The 17,243-nt window shown below is 46.7% G+C and overlaps 1 protein-coding gene across 5 annotated transcripts in view; it reads right to left on the bottom strand.

Moving 5' to 3' along the window:
• The window catches only part of HERC1 (HECT and RLD domain containing E3 ubiquitin protein ligase family member 1), a 341,682-nt gene that overhangs the window by 140,478 nt on the left and 183,961 nt on the right, over window positions 1-17,243 (bottom strand). For all 5 annotated transcript variants that reach the window (XM_073579381.1, XM_073579383.1, XM_073579385.1 and 2 more), the window contains exons 36-38: window positions 13,675-13,914; window positions 13,456-13,539; window positions 12,835-13,346 (exon numbers count right to left, since the gene is read on the bottom strand). In XM_073579381.1, the coding sequence (XP_073435482.1) occupies window positions 12,835-13,346; window positions 13,456-13,539; window positions 13,675-13,914 (836 nt within the window). The remainder of the gene's footprint in view (window positions 1-12,834; window positions 13,347-13,455; window positions 13,540-13,674; window positions 13,915-17,243) is intronic.

Raw genomic sequence — 17,243 nt, 5'->3', positions numbered from 1 at the left:
CAAAATAAATGAGCTGACTTTGTGTTCATGGTAATACAATATCATTTATTAAAAGGAGGTTCTCAGGAATAGAAAAGGCTACTGAAGCAAATGCCATTATAAACACTCATATACTGTACATTTGACTCCTTAAAGACACAACTTTTTTAAATCTTTGGGACAAAGCCTTTTAGTTGTATGTTCTTTCATTCCAAGAGTCATAGTTTTATTTTTTCACCAATGTAGCTATATGGCAGCTTTTTTGCAAAATGAGTTGTATTAGTCAGGGGCACCATTTTGGGTTACATGTAACTTATTACCAAACTTTTATTACCTCTTGTATAGGGAGAAAGAAAAACCAGAGCTTTTTTTTTTTTTTTTTAACTTTTAAAGGGAAGCTATCAGCAGGATTGACCCTCCTAAGCAGTTTATATGGTGATGTAGGTAATGCCCAAAGAGTGGAATAACATGATACCTTGACCTCAGCGATCTGATGTCTTATTTCAAAGATATCCATGTTTTTCTTATATGTAAATGAGCTGCTAAAATCAACGGGCTGGACACTGATCTCTATGAGAATCTGCCTCCAGAGATTAATAAAAATAAAAGGGGGCATTACCAGATTGAGACTATTGATTTATGATATCAAATTTAAAACAACATTTACGACTTAATTTCTCTTGTACAGTGTTCATTCCGATCTCACTGCAGAGCGGTGTGTGATTATGACAGCGAAGGGTCAGTCATTACATGTCTCACACTGGTAACGTTCCCATTCATTTATAAGCAGCTCTGGAGGCAAATTCTCATGGAGATCAGTGTCCGGCCTATAGATCTTAGCAGCTCATTTACATAAAAGAGAAACGTTTTTCTCTGGAACAAGCCAATGGGTCTCAGATATCAAGGTATCATTTTATTATACTATCTGTGACGCTATCCCATATAGCTGACTTAGGACAGTTGAGTCCACTAACAGATTCCATTTAAATGTCATGCTGTTCATGTGCTAAACAAAAAAAAAGTTAATTTTATTCTGTAGGTCACCCATGGCAATATCAAAGGTGTGTAGCTTTAAGTCGTCCAACTTTTATACAAAAAATAAACACAAGAGTATGGAGACACAAAACAATTTATATTTTTTCAGACAGCCATACATTTTTACAGTTTTCTGTGAAATGAGCTGTATGAGGGCTTATCTGTATGCGTGTCAAGTATTCAATGGTACCATTTTCTGATACATGTAATAGTCACCAAATTTTGAGATCGTTTTATTTTTCCATAGACATTTGTATAAGGGATTATTTTTATGGGACAAACTATTTTTTAGGCTAGTTTCACACTAGCGCTTTTGAGCGCAGCGACGGCCCGCGCACGGCCGCCGCTAAGCCCCACCCCCTGCCGCGCCTCCGCCGGTAGCTTCGCCTACCGGCGCATGACGCTGCATGCGTCCTCTATCTTTATCACTGGGGGCGCAGGCCGTGCGCAGTATGCGTTTGGCGGCGCATGCGTCCTTTTCACGGTGCGCCGACCAGCGCCAAACGCAACCTGCGCACGGCCTGCGCCCCCAGTGATAAAGATAGGGGACGCATGCAGCGTCATGCGCCGGTAGGCGGAGCTACCGGCGGAGGCGCGGCAGGGGCGGGGCTTAGTGGCGGCCGTGCACGGGCCGTCGCTGCGCTCAAAAGCGCTAGTGTGAAACTAGCCTTACTGGTGCCATTTTTGGGAAAGTCTTAGTTACTCACCGGTTAATGGTGTTTTTCGGAGTCCATGACAGCACCACCTGAGAGAGGGGATCCGCCCTTCAGGAACAGGAAACCTACAGATACAAAAGGGCGGCACCTCTCCCATGCATCAGTTGGATTACAGAGCACAAGAGGACCACAATGGTTAATAGCAAAATTTATATACAGTACTTTTACACAACTATTCCTTACCTGTGTACATACAAGAGGAAGAAGTGCACACCCAAATTTAAACTAAAGGGAGGGAATATACGGGTGCTGTCATGGACTCCGAAAAACACCGTTAACCGGTGAGTAACTAAGACTTTATCGGTCGTCCATGACAGCACCACCTGAGAGAATTACAGAGAGTAAAACTATTTAGGAGGGACTACAGCCTGCAGTACCCTTATACCAAAAGAGAGGTCTGTGGAAGCACCCAAGTCTAGCCTATAATGACTATAAAAGGTGCTCAGAGAGGACCAAGTAGCCGCCTTACATATCTGGTCAATGGACACTTCTGATCTTTCGGCCCACGAGGTGGGCTCTGGTGGAATGTGCCCTCAGCTTCCGGGGTGGCGACCTGCCTTTTGAGGTGTATGCTATTAAGATCGCTTCTCTAACCCACCTGGCTAGTGTACTTTTTGACGCTCTACAACCTTTCCTAGGGCCTTGATGAGAGACAAACAGGGCATTATCTTTTTTCCAGGGATCGGTAACTGCCAGATATTCTATGAGGCATTTCCTAACATCCAAGGTGTGAAGTTTCTCTTCCTTCTCATTAGCTGGATTAGGGAGGAAAGATGGAAGGACTATCTCCTGTGTCCTATGAAAGCTGGAAACTACCTTAGGTAAATACGCCGGATCAGGTCTGAGTATTACCCTATCGTCCTTAAACTGTATATAAGGAGAATAATGCCTGGATGTCGCTTACCCTACGAGCTGAGGTTAGAGCTACCAGGAAGGCTACTTTGAGGGACAGGTTCTTTATGGAAGCTGATGAGATAGGTTCGAATGGGGCTTCTGTCATAGCCGTGAGGACTAGGTTCAAGTCCCACGGCATGAATCTATCTTTCGCTATTGGCCTGGACCTGCTGCCTTAATGAATCTACTGATCCAGTAATTACCCACGATGTTGCAGCTAAAGAGGGCCCCCAAGGCTGATACTTGTACTTTAAGGGTACTAGTGGAGAGCCCCATATCCAGACCTTTCTGAAGAAACTCTAAGATTTGGTTTACAGGTGCTGAAGCGCCAGCGACCACTCCAGAGTTCTGCAGGAATTTTTTCCAAATTCTGACAGATTTTGGTAGTGATGACTTTTCTACTTTTAAGTAGGGTGTTAATCAGGTCTGGGGAGAAGCCTTTTTCTCTCAGCAGTGTCCGTTCAAACTCTACGCCGTCAGATGTAGGCCAGTCACCTGAGGATGGAACACTGGGCCCTGGGATAGGAGATCCGGGATGTCCGGAAGGACCCAAGGGTCGGACACCGACATGGTCCTGAGGCAAGAAAACCAAGCCCTCCTGGGCCAAAATGGAGCGATAACTATCACCCTTGCTCTGTCTCTCCTGATTTTCTTCATCACCAGGGGTAGTAGCGATAGGGGAGGGAAGGCGTATGCTAGCCCGAAGTCCCACTTTATCAGAAAGGCATCTACCGCCAGGGGGTTCTCTCTGGGATTTAGGAAGCAAAATTATTTTAATTTTCTGTTTTCCCTGGTAGCGAAGAGGTCTACCTCTGGTTGTCCCCATTTTTGCACAATTAGGTCGAAGATGGAGGTGCTTAGGGACCATTCTCCTTGTTTTAGTGGATTGCGGCTTAGGAAATCTGCTGTGATATTTTCCTTCCCTTTTATATGTAGAGCTGTTAAAGATTGAAAATGCTGCTCTGCTAGCCGGAATAGCCGTTCTGCCACATTCATCAGGGGTTTGGAACGAGTCCCGCCTTTGTGGTTGATATAAGCCACGGTGACCTGATTGTCGGAGAACACTCGCACATGATGGCCCTGTAGATACACAAGTTGCTCCTTAGCTGCCTGCTCTACCACTGTCAACTCTTTCAGATTAGATGACATTTCTATCTGATGATGCTCCCATAGGCCCTGTACCAGAATCTCACCCATATGAGCCCCCCAACCGGAAGGGCTAGCATCCGTGGTGATTATGCGGGATGTGTCATACTCCCAGGGGACCCCTTTGGATAAATTATCCTTGACTAGCCACCACTCTAGGGACTCCCTTGTGTTTCGGGACAAGGTTAGCTGGCCCTCTAAGTAACCCTCAAGGATTCTCTGATGCCTTAAGACTTCGCCCTGCAGTTCTATTGTATGAAACTGTGCCCTCTGGGACCACCGTTAGGACCCTCTTACGGCAGAGATCATGCACCTCGGCCTCCAGGGCAGCTTGTTCTGGTGTGGAAGACCTGAGCGGGGTGACTTTAAATCGATCTTGGGGGACCCGGGCGAATTCTAGGCGTAGACCCGCAGCTATCACCCCCAGTATCCATTTGCTATTGGAAATCAAGGACCAGGCTGGGTAGAAGGCAGCTAGTCTCCCCCCTACTGGGGCAACTAGTCATTGGGGTGGTTTTTTAGTGTCACGTGCTGGACCTTCTTGACGCCCCCCTCCTCCGAACATGAAACCTGTACCTCTCCTTCTTTTGTCCTCCCATCTGCCCTGATCTCTGGACGTCTTTCTACGGAAATAGCCTTTCCTGGTAAAGGGACGTCTGTAAGAAGGATTCGGTAGACTGGGGAACTTCTTTTTATCATCCCCGGCTTTCTCTAAGAGTTCATCCAAGACTGGGCCAAACAGATATTCACCCTCACATGGAATGGAGCAGAGTCGTGATCTGACCTGGATATCTCCCGGCCAGCATTTTAACCAAAGGGCCCTTCGAGCTGCGTTAGATAAACTCGCAGTTCTGGCTGCCATCCTCGCAGAGTCCGCTGAAGCATCCGCCAAAAAAGCTGCCGCACTTTGGATGATTGGCAGCGTTTTCCGGATAGAAGCTCTTGAGACTCCGTCCTTTAGTTGGGAATCCAATTGGTCTAGCCAGACCATCATGGATCTGGCCGTACATGTGGCAGCTATCGCTGGTCTTAGGGCACCTGCTGACATCTCCCAAGTTCCCTTCAAAAAGGAGTCTGCTTTCTTATCTAGCGGGTCTTTTAAGGAGGCCATGTCGTCGAAGGGAATGGAGGATTTTTTGGAGGCTTTGGCTACTGCCGCGTCCAGTTTAGGGGCTTTATCCCATCTGTTTACCACTGGGTTGTCAAACGGGTACCTCCGCTTGAAGGCCGGAGGTAAGGAGTCTCTTTTTTCAGGTCTCTTCCATTCCCTATCTATTAGGCTCTGGACCTTATCATTTAATGGAAAGGCCTTCCGCTTCCTGGGATCTAGACCCCCGAACATCACGTCCTGAGCTGAAAGTTCCGGTTTTGTGTCTGCTACCCCCATGGTGGACCTTATTGCTTTAACTAGCTTATCCATCTGGTCTAAGGGGAAGCAGAATCGACTAGAGTCTTCCTCCGAAGAAGACGAAGTGGAGGCCGGGGACTATGAAGAGTCATCGATCCTTAGGGCGGTCGAGGACTCTGAACCTGAGAAACTACATTCTCTTTCCCTAGAGGAATCCTTTTTAGATAGGGCCTTTATCTCTGTCCTGATTATGTCCCTCAGGCTTGTGGTGAAGTCCGGCGTTTCTTCCGCTACCTGTATGGACGAGGGAGAGTGTAAGGGCCTGTCAATCTACCCCAGGGCCAACGTCCCCTTCCACCCCTACCGTTTGTCTCACGCATGGCTGACACAACTTTTTAGGGTGGCCATCCGGCAAGGGGCAACTACAGAGGGCACATTCCCTGTGCTTCTGTTTTCCCGTAGCTTTCCTCCCCTGCGAAAAAAACATAAGGGGACACTGCATCAGGGTACATTCACGGAGATCTCTTACCCATGCAGATGAGGCAGGTACCGGATCACGGAGGGAGGCAGGAGGGTCCTTTAGCCTGGAGTAACTTCTGTGGCTTTGTTCGCCCGTCCGTTTCTTCTTCTGCTGGCCACTCGCATGTGGTTTCACTGTGGCCTGTTTCTGTGGGTGCTCCTGCACCTCGTCAAGCTGCTCTATGGGGGCTTCTGTCGTATCCATCGCTGGCCTTCAGAAGCACCCCAGCAGAGTCACCTCCTGCCTTTTAAGGCCTCCTTGTCCGGGTCAGCAGGGTTCTCCCCCTGGTGCGGCAATATGGAGGCGGCTGTCCACCGGACCCCTGGCTCCACCTGCTCTCACCACCGTCGTGGTGACCTACCTGGCCCCACCGTGGCGCTTCCAGGGACCCGAGCTTGACCGAGGTAGGAGACCCCCACGCTACCTGGGTCAGTCAGCCGGCCTGGGAATCCCTCGGCGACTCCATGATGGACGATCTGAAGGAAGTCCCGTCCTCTAGGAACAGGAAACCAACTGATGCGTGGGAGAGGTGCCGCCCTTTTGTATCTGTAGGTTTTCTGTTCCTGAAGGACGGATCCCCTCTCTCAGGTGGTGCTGTCATGGACGACCGATAAATACAACTTTTATCACTCTTTTTTAAAAAAAAATTTTTGTGATGTTGAAGAGAAAACCTCAGCAATCCTTGCTTTGTTTTTCACATGTTTTCTTACATTGTTCACCATGCGAGATAAATAATGGTATTGTTTTATTGTAAGGATCGACACAATTACAGTGATATCCAATTCCTGTCATGATTATAATGACATTTTGTTAAAAACTATTTTTAGTATCATGTTCCTAAAACTAAAATTGAACCATTTAAACCAGTGGTTCCCAAACTCCAGTCCTCGCGGACCCAACAGGTCATATTTTCAGGATTTAGACCTTCATATAGTGGATTTATCCCATACAAAAATCATTCTGGCACTGTTGATTCTAGTAAATTTGTGCGATGTAGAAAAACTTTTTCTGATTGTAAATGAGAGGGTTTTGGTGCACTCTTTGCCTAGCCAAAGGCCTCGGTCTCATGGTTATTGGTAGCATTCACTTTGGAATGCTGTCTGATCTAACTCATCAACCTTGCATATCCTGAACCTATCTGATCTATTACGGAGATACCAGAGGTGCTGAGGTAAGAAGTAGCTGCTCACACTGCGGTACACTATGTCTGACCTAATACAGGAGATATCGGGGGTTGAGGTAAGAATAGGCTGCTCATACTGCTGTCCACCCTGTCTATTTGAGCTAATACTCTAGATACCAGGGGTATTAACTACTAGTCACACTGCTGTCAACTATTTCTGTGTTTCAGAAAAATGATACAAGGTATCATTATCGCAAGAGTCACAATGTGGGGAGGTTGAACTGGGTACGGCTCTGTCTGTAGTAGAAGACAGAGAGGTAGGAAAAGAAGGTGTCATGTGGCAGTCTGTCCATTAGAGGTCACTGGAGAGCACCACCGACAGTGGTTAGGTAACTGCCATGCGAGCATTACATAACTGTCAGAGGTCAAGGTGACTCTGATTGGGCAAAGGTGACTGTCAAGTGACAGTGGGCGGGGCTACCTGGACTGACTGAATAAATACTGAGGTAAGCTTCTAGAAGCTTGAGTCAGCCAGGGGAGCTCACAAGGAAGGAGGGTCTGTTATACAGAGGAGACCCCTCAGAGAGTTTGGACAGCAGATACGGTTCCGGGGGGTGACCCTTAAGGACGTTGGTCACAGGCAGAGACGTTCAGTAATTTGGTGGACTTTGTAGGGTGAAACGCCGTGGTGGATTGGCCTAGGGCAGCCACGGTGGAAGAGCCACAAAGTACACTTCGATGGTGAAAGTCAATAAGCGAAGGTACTCGGTCCTGTCTGCAAGAGAGAACAGTGTAAAAGACCTGTCATGCATTGTGCTGGTCGTTGTAAGGGCGGCCAATAAAAGCAGAACCTGTTGAATACATCTCCTGTCTCTGTCTCGTGCCTGTCGACGCCAAGAGGCGGGTCACCCCCCCCATTCCTGTGAGTACAGCACACCTTTGCCGCCTATCTGCACTAACATCAGCAGCACCACCAAATCATCACCTCAGCTTAGCTCAGGCCCCCGACCCTACAACTGTAGTGGAGCTTCCTACTTACTGCACATGCTTACATTACACGCACCCTTCCTATTAACATTTGAGACCATTTTTTGTATGCATAACAGGACAACTGCCATTTTAATTCCATAGTGATATTACCTCTAGAGAAAAGGATGATTTAAATTTAAACACACACTATATATATATATATATATATATATATATATATATATATATATATATATATATATATATATACATACACACATACACACACACATATACATACATACATACACACACATACATACATACCAGCTATTGTCTGCCCCCCAGAAAGGAGCAGAGCACACGTGACAGAAATGAGTCACCCCCTCATTACTGTCAGGCTCTATTGTTACTGGCGTAGAAAATCGCATCATCAGCGGCTGCGCAGAGCCGCACTGCCAGGTTACATAACAGCACATCTCCAGGAACTTCCTGCTCAGCGCCACCCAGCTCAGGACTATGGGATGGAGGATGTGCGATGGGTATATGGGCACAGGACTATGGGATGGGGCATGTGTGATGGATATATGGGCATCGGACTATGGGATCGAGGATGCGTGACGGGTATATGGGCACGGGACTATGGGATCGAGGATATCTATGATGGGTATATGGGCACGGGACTATGGGATGGAGAATAAGTATGATGGGTATATGGGCACGGAACTATGGGATAGAGGATGTGTGATGATGGGTATATGGGCGCTGAACTATGGGATAGAGGATGCGTGATGATGGGTATATTGGCACTGGACTATGGTTTGGAGGATAAGTATGATAGGTATATGGGCACGAAACTATGGGATAGAGGATGCGTGATGATGGGTATATTGGCACTGGACTATGGGTTGTAGGATGTATGATGGTATATGGGCACTGGACTATGGGATGATGTGTGATGGGTATATGGGCAGAGGACTGAGATGGAGGATTTTTATGATGGGTATATGGGCACGGGACTATGGGATGGAGGATGTGTATTTATTTATTTTACTCACATATATAGCACATTAATTCCACAGAGCTTTACATACATTATCGTATGATGGGTATGTGGGCACCGGACTATGCGATAGAGGATGTATGGTGGGTATATGGGCACGGGACTATGGGATGGAAGATATCTATGATGGGTATATGGACACGGGACTATGGGATGGAAGATATTTATGATGGGTATATGGGAATAGGACTATGGGATAGAGGATATGTATAATGGGTATATGGGCACGGGACTATGGGATGGAGGATGTGTGATGGGTATATGGGCACTGGACTATGGGATGGAGGATGTGTGATGGGTATATAGGCACTGGACTATGGGATGGAGGATATGTATTTATTTATTTTACTCACATATATAGCACCATTAATTCCACAGAGCTTTACATACATTATCGTATGATGGGTATGTGGGCACCGGACTATGCGATAGAGGATGTATGGTGGGTATATGGGCACGGGACTATGGGATGGAAGATATCTATGATGGGTATATGGACACGGGACTATGGGATGGAAGATATTTATGATGGGTATATGGGCATAGGACTATGGGATAGAGGATATGTATGATGGGTATATGGGCACGGGACTATGGGATGGAGGATGTGTGATGGGTATATGGGCACGGGACTATGGGATGGAAGATATCTATGATGGGTATATGGACACGGGACTATGGGATGGAAGATATTTATAATGGGTATATGGGAATAGGACTATGGGATAGAGGATATGTATGATGGGTATATGGGCACTGGACTATGGGATGGAGGATGTGTGATGGGTATATGGGCACTGGGCTATGGGATGGAGGATGTGTGATGGGTATATAGGCACTGGACTATGGGATGGAGGATATGTATTTATTTATTTTACTCACATATATAGCACCATTAATTCCACAGAGCTTTACATACATTATCGTATGATGGGTATGTGGGCACCGGACTATGCGATAGAGGATGTATGGTGGGTATATGGGCACGGGACTATGGGATGGAAGATATCTATGATGGGTATATGGACACGGGACTATGGGATGGAAGATATTTATGATGGGTATATGGGCATAGGACTATGGGATAGAGGATATGTATGATGGGTATATGGGCACGGGACTATGGGATGGAGGATGTGTGATGGGTATATGGGCACTGGACTATGGGATGGAGGATGTGTGATGGGTATATAGGCACTGGACTATGGGATGGAGGATATGTATTTATTTATTTTACTCACATATATAGCACCATTAATTCCACAGAGCTTTACATACATTATCGTATGATGGGTATGTGGGCACCGGACTATGCGATAGAGGATGTATGGTGGGTATATGGGCACGGGACTATGGGATGGAAGATATCTATGATGGGTATATGGACACGGGACTATGGGATGGAAGATATTTATGATGGGTATATGGACATAGGACTATGGGATAGAGGATATGTGCATAGGACTATGGGATAGAGGATATGTATGATGGGTATATGGGCACGGGACTATGGGATGGAGGATGTGTGATGGGTATATGGGCACGGGACTATGGGATGGAAGATATCTATGATGGGTATATGGACACGGGACTATGGGATGGAAGATATTTATAATGGGTATATGGGAATACCGTGTTTCCCCGAAAGTAAGACCCTGTCTTACATTAATTTTACCCCAAAAAGTCCCACCCTGTCTTCCTTTCGGGGGAGGTCTTACATTAGCCGAAAAAAAATGACAATTTCTTTTTAACCAATAAATTAACATTTATTAACATGCTGTTATACCCCATAACAGTGCCGTATCCCACTGCACACAGCCCCACACCCCATAACAGTGCCGTATCCCACTGCACACAGCCCCACACCCCATAACAGTGCCGTATCCCACTGCACACAGCCCCACACCCCATAACAGTGCCGTATCCCACTGCACACATCCCCACACCCCATAACAGTGCCGTATCCCACTGAACACAGCCCCATACCCTATACAGTACATGTTTCCCTACTTGGTTTTTAAATGCTGGACGTTTTCCTCTGCGGTGCGGCTGTGGGTGCGGAAGGCCTGTGCTGCAGGGAACGCTGTGCCAATCAGCAGGGAAACAGCGGTGACGTGGGGCTGGGGCGGCCAATTACAGCCCGAGCTGCTGGACCAATCAGTGCTCGAGCCGGGGGCCGGCGGTGACGTGGGGAACAGGGGCGGCCAATGAGCTGTTGAGCTGGGCGGATTGCGGGGTTAACACGGCGAGTTAACCCCATGAGCGCTGGACCCGCCCAGCTGCACCTGAGGACACCTCTGGAGCCTGGGGACCCAATGGGGGACAGCGGCGGCCCAAAGGTAAGGGCCTTACATTTCACAGCGGCCCCCGACCCTGCCTTACATTCGGGGGAGGCCTTACATTGAAGGACCCCCCCGTAACCCCCACCCTGTCTTACTTTCGGGGGGGTCCTACTTTCGGGGAAACACGGTAGGACTATGGGATAGAGGATATGTATGATGGGTATATGGGCACAGGACTATGGGATGGAGGATGTGTGATGGGTATATGGGCACTGGACTATGGGATGGAGGATGTGTGATGGGTATATGGGCACTGGGCTATGGGATGGAGGATATGTATGATGAGTATATGGGCACTGAACTATGGGATGGAAGATGTGTGATGGTTATATGGGCATGGGACTATGGGATGAAGGCTATGTATGATGGGTATATTGGCACGGGACTTTGGGATGGAGGATAATTATTATAATTTGTTATAACTAACCAGTTAGTTACTATGCCCGGGCAAGGCCGAGCTCTTCAGCTAGTAATTAATAAACTACATTTAAATAATAAATAAATGTATTTAGAATACATTTATAATAACATTTCCTTTAGTTATTTTTTTTCTATTAACAGAGAACCCCTTTAATTAGCAAAGGACATACATTCACACAGATCTCTTTGCAATTAATTCGTTATAAGCGCTATGTGAAAAGAAAGCTCACAAGAAACAGTAGTATTACTAAAGAATAAAAAAAAAGGACAAATGGAAGTTTATAAAGAACACTGTTGACTTTAAAATTAAGGTATTTGTCCCATCTCCCCTGTTATAAATCATGCTTGCTGGGGAATCATAAATCAAGTATCTGAAGTCCTGTTTTCAGTACCGCTCCAGTACTCCTCTCACTTACGCTACTTCTATTCCGACTTGCTGGATAACACTGGAGTTTAGGAGACGCCAGAAGTCGCTTCTTCAGTGTAAACCTACAGAATGTCAGAAACAGACTCCATACACTTACATTGTAAATTCAACTTCCAGCTGAAAAACTCCAGTGTGATTTGGCAAATTGGAATAGAAGTCACATCAATGAGAAGAGGACTGGAACCGTGCTGAAAACTGTAGAATATGACGATCGGTGAGTATATTAACATGCTTACACACAAATTTACACAGGTTAAGTTAACAAATTATTGACGGTGCTATTTTAATAATGGTTTCATTTTTGCACCCTTTTCTACTGGCAAAAGAGTGACTACAAAGAGGTCTTCTAACTCTGAAGTATCCATTATGTATGTAGTTTATGAGAGATTCACATTAGACAGGTTCCCAGCAACAATAATCGCCTTATCGTGGCTGCCGGATACACATGAATTGGCCAATTTATACACTAAGTATTCTCAATTTTTCCAATTTTCTAGAGCAGTAATGCACTTCAAATTTCATGTTTGCATGCTATAGCACTACAGAGTGCCATTTTATTTGTTGGTACTTTATCAGAGGGCCTTGGAATTTTGAACAGAAACTGAGTTGTGCCCAATTTTCGCTGCAGTGGCGTTGCATCTAAAAATCAAACACTTGCTGATCAACCTCCAATTACAGCCAATAGCTGAGTGTCTTAGCTGTAGAACACCATATATTCAGTTTATACCCTTAGTGATCTAAGTCATGAATGCACCTCGGTCCTTAATAAAAAAAAAAAAAAAATATATATATATATATATATATATATATGATCTCAAAAGATGAATTAAAAAAAAAAAAAAAAAATCATACCTGATAGTGATCTCTGCTTCGTCCCATTGAACTTTGGCAGAAGTGCTGCCCTCCTTCACCACACCCAACAGAGTGGCATGTCGACCCGTTTGCTTATGGACACATCTGCCACCCACCCTAAGTCCAGTGTCTACTCCTCCAATGACGGCCAAGACCGGCCACACTTCTACACACAGAGTTTTCAGCTGTGTTTCACCGAGCTCTGCCAGGCCATGTCTTGCATGCTTCCCCTTATCATCTTCTTTCTCATCACGAGTTTCATGCTCTTCCCTACTCTGAACTGAACGACTTTTCTTTAACTTGGCACCTGCTTCTCGCAGGCAACCTTTGACTTTCTGCAAACGCTCCACCATTTTTTTGTTTATGCAGTGGGTCCAACGTTCGGTGCGATGCAATATTCGGAGAAGCTGTACACTTGATTCAGCCAACACAGTGGCTACAGGACTGCAGATAGGATCCCCTGGTAATAAATCTCTAGGAGTACCTCTCATCTGCATGTCACAAATCTTTACCTAAAACACAAACAATTCTTTGCTTAACATAACACCTCTATTAACCTGTTAAGATTTTATTATGTGCGTTTAATATGATCAAAATAAAGTAATTACATAATAAATGTACCTTCTCTCCAGGATTACTACTGTAAAACATTACACAAGGGTACAATTCTGCTGCATCAATATCCTCAAATGCCAGTTTGGGCTCCTGTGAACGGAAAAAGAAAAACATTTTTCAGAAGATTTACAGTAAGTTATAGATACAAAAATGCCCCTATATCAAATAAGAATGGATATAAAACTATGGTTGTAAATACAAAAGCTTAAAAGGAGCTCAACTCACCTCTCCATTTTTACCAAAGGACACGGTTCGAGCTTCCATGTCAAGGACACAGGTAATAAAGTCTCCCTGAGTAAAGCTGGGTAAGGTCAGAGTCTGTTCTCCATTGTGATACAGGTTGCCACTGTATGCTCGGTATAGCCACATATCAGAGGTGGTTCGGTGATTGAAGTCATGCACAGGCCATCGGGAAACACCAACACATGTGCCCTCATTGCCACGATTTTCTTTCACAATGTAAAACTAAACAAGAGAAGCCAGTAAGATACATAACTTAGGGGTTTATTTCCATCTTATAAAATGAGAACATCAGCAAAGTGATTGTAAAAACAAGAAACTTTGCAATTTGCTTATTAAAATTCTGCCCTGTGAGAATCATGTGGGAATAGTGGATGAGGGCAGGTATATCTCGCCCACATTCCTTTCCTATGTGGCCTAGTTTGGTCAGTATCGCACCTGCTTGCTAATGAATAATGGGAGGTGGATATAAAAGGATGCCAGGTGGTTGTGTGAGTGTCTCAGCCTGGGAACACAGAGAGCCTGTCTGTGTGAGAGACACACGTGAGTGAGAGCAGTGCCCACTGCAACTGTGGTTTGGCTGGACGGGAGAAGCCCACCAGTTGGTAGTTAGGTTGTACTTTGTTTAGTTAGTGCCGGACAGGCAAGGATTTGTTTTATGTTTTATTTCTTTATGCATTGCTTCCACCATTAATAAACCTGACCCAGTGTCAGTTATACCCGAATCCCAGCTCTGCGCCTGAGTTTCATGCTGAACGCACGTGACCTTTGACCCCAGCAAAGGCGATCCCGGAGTGTTTTATCACATTGTGGTGGAGAATGCGGGCATCACGTTGCAAGCATGAGCATGGAGGACGTGGTGAAAGCGCTGGTACAGTCCACCGCCGTCCAGCAAGAAGCTAATCGGGTGATGATGGCCCAGCTGAAGGAGTTGGTGGACATGACAGTTACCGATCGTTCGCTTCTCCAGCAGGTGGCGCAGCGCTTGGCAAGCTTACCTGAGCTTAACCTGGAAGCCGAGTCGAGAGTGATTCACGTGAGTCGGTACTGGCAGAAAATGACGACCGAAGATGACGTCGAGGCATACCTGACCACGTTTGAACGGACGGCGGTGCGAGAAAAATGGCCGAAGGCACGATGGGCCGGCCTGATTGCCCCGTTTCTTTCCGGTGAGGCCCAAAAGGCTTATTATGACTTAGAGCCTGAAGCCGCTCAGGACTTTGACAAATTGAAAGCCGAGATCTTGGCCCGGCTGGGAGTGACGACCGCTGTCCGTGCACAGAGAGTGCATCAATGGACTTATCAGCCGGATAAACTACCGCGGTCACAGATGTTCGACCTGGTCCACGTGACGAAGAAGTGGCTACAACCCGAGGTGCTGACAGCGCCAGAGATAATCCAGAGAGTCGTCATGGACAAGTACCTGAGAGCTCTACCGCCAGCCCTGAGGAAGTGGGTAAGCCATGGAAATCCTACGACGGCAGATCAACTGGTGGATCTGGTTGAACGTTACTCCGTGGCGGAAGGACTCCGAGACGACGTTACCCCACCTCGTTCTTCATCATCTCCACGTGGAACCGGTAAGACTGTTCCAGGGAGTAGGGGAGATGGAAAAATCCCTAAGACAGTGGGGGAGGAAAATGCGACTGCCCGCACTGCGAGGCCGAGAGTAACGAACTATGGTCTAAGCAAGGGGCCCGTTAGGTGTTTCCGCTGCCAAGAGATGGGACATATTACTGCGAACTGTCCGGTCACTACTGAACCCATGCAGTGCGACGTCACAGACTCTAAAAACCGCATGTCTATGGTTGCACGGGTAGTGAGTGTGAATGCCGGTCAAAAGGATGCGGAAAAACACTTGTGTGATTTAACTGTTGATGGCAAAAATGTGGTGGCATTGTTAGACTCGGGAAGTGTGGTGACTCTGGTGAAGGCCAGTCTGGTGTCAGCCCCGACTGGACCATCAGACAAATTTTCTGTAACGTGTGTGCATGGAGACACCTGTTCATACCTCACCACGGTCATATGCATTACTACTTCCTATGGGTCTGTGCAACATAAAGTGGGACTTGTCCCGGCGTTATTGCATGATGTTATCCTGGGCCGGGATTTTCCCCACTTCTGGCAATTGTGGGAGAATCAGTTGATGCCCTTGGGTAATCGTGTACATGATTCTTCTCCCAGGGCGCGTGGGGGTCCCGAACCCCTGGAAGAGGTCTCCCCGGAAGACTCTGGGGAAGAGTCTGCGGGAAATGACCTGCAGTTCCCGTTTTCAGTCATGGCGGGTGATACGGAGGAGACCGGGGAAGAGGAGGAGGCCGACAGCCGTCCACCTCCCCGTTTGCCGGATTTAGAAGTTCAGAAAGATGACTTCCAAAGCGAGCAAATAAAGGATCCTACCCTTTCTCAGGCTAGGACAAATGTAAAAGTGATAAATGGGGTACCCGTAGAACCTGGCTCTAGGCTGGCATATCCTTACATGGTTCTGGAGAATGATTTACTCTATCAGATAGAGAAAAAGGGGGAAGATACGGTGCAACTATTAGTCGTGCCAAAACCCTACCGGCGGCAGGTGCTGGACCTGGCCCACGGACATGTGATGGGAGGTCACCTGGGAGTCCAGAAAACCACCGAAAGGATATTACACTGTTTTGTTTGGCCAGGCATGCATCACGATATTCGTGTATATTGTGAGTCTTGTCCTGACTGCCAAGCCTCTGCACCTAAGCCCCGGTTCTGTAGCCCTTTGGTACCCCTACCTATTATTGAAGTCCCGTTTGAGAGGATTGGGATGGATTTAGTTGGGCCCCTTCCACGGTCTGCACGTGGACACCAACAAATCCTGGTCATCTTGGATTATGCCACTCGTTACCCAGAGGCCATCCCTTTGCGTAACACGGCCACCAAGACGATTGCCAAGGAACTGGTGCTTGTGTTTAGTCGGGTCGGTATACCAAAACAGATACTCACTGACCAGGGGACCCCCTTTATGTCCAGGATAATGAAGGAGCTCTGCCGATTGTTACAAATCGAACCGTTACGCACATCCGTGTATCACCCTCAAACAGACGGGTTGGTTGAACGGTTCAATAAAACTCAAGCAGATGCTGAGAAAGGTGATAGACAAGGATGGGAAGAACTGGGACTATTTACTTCCGTATTTGCTTTTTGCCATCAGGGAAGTACCCCAGTCTTCCACGGGATTCTCGCCTTTCGAGTTATTGTACGCCCGACGTCCTCGCGGACTGTTAGACGTTGCAAAAGAAACCTGGGAGGGTCAGGTCACTCCGTTTAAAACAGTGATAGATCACGTCACACAAATGCAGGACCGTATTGCGGCTGTTATGCCTATCGTCAAAGAACACATGATACAGGCTCAAGGAGCCCAAAAAAGAATCTATGATAGGGGCGCCAAGATCCGTACGTTTGCACCCGGAGATAGGGTGTTGATCCTTGTCCCCACGGTGGACAGTAAGTTCCTGGCAAAGTGGCAGGGCCCCTTTGAGATCAAGGAAAGAGTTGGTGAAGTAAACTACAAAGTATACCAGGCAGGT

Source organism: Dendrobates tinctorius, unplaced genomic scaffold (genome assembly GCF_039654945.1).
Source record: "Dendrobates tinctorius isolate UK_male_01 unplaced genomic scaffold, ASM3965494v1 ptg000062l, whole genome shotgun sequence".
NCBI lineage: Eukaryota > Metazoa > Chordata > Amphibia > Anura > Dendrobatidae > Dendrobates > Dendrobates tinctorius.
The sequence above is the reverse complement of the archived record's forward strand: the minus strand, read 5'-3'. Positions and strand labels throughout refer to the sequence as shown.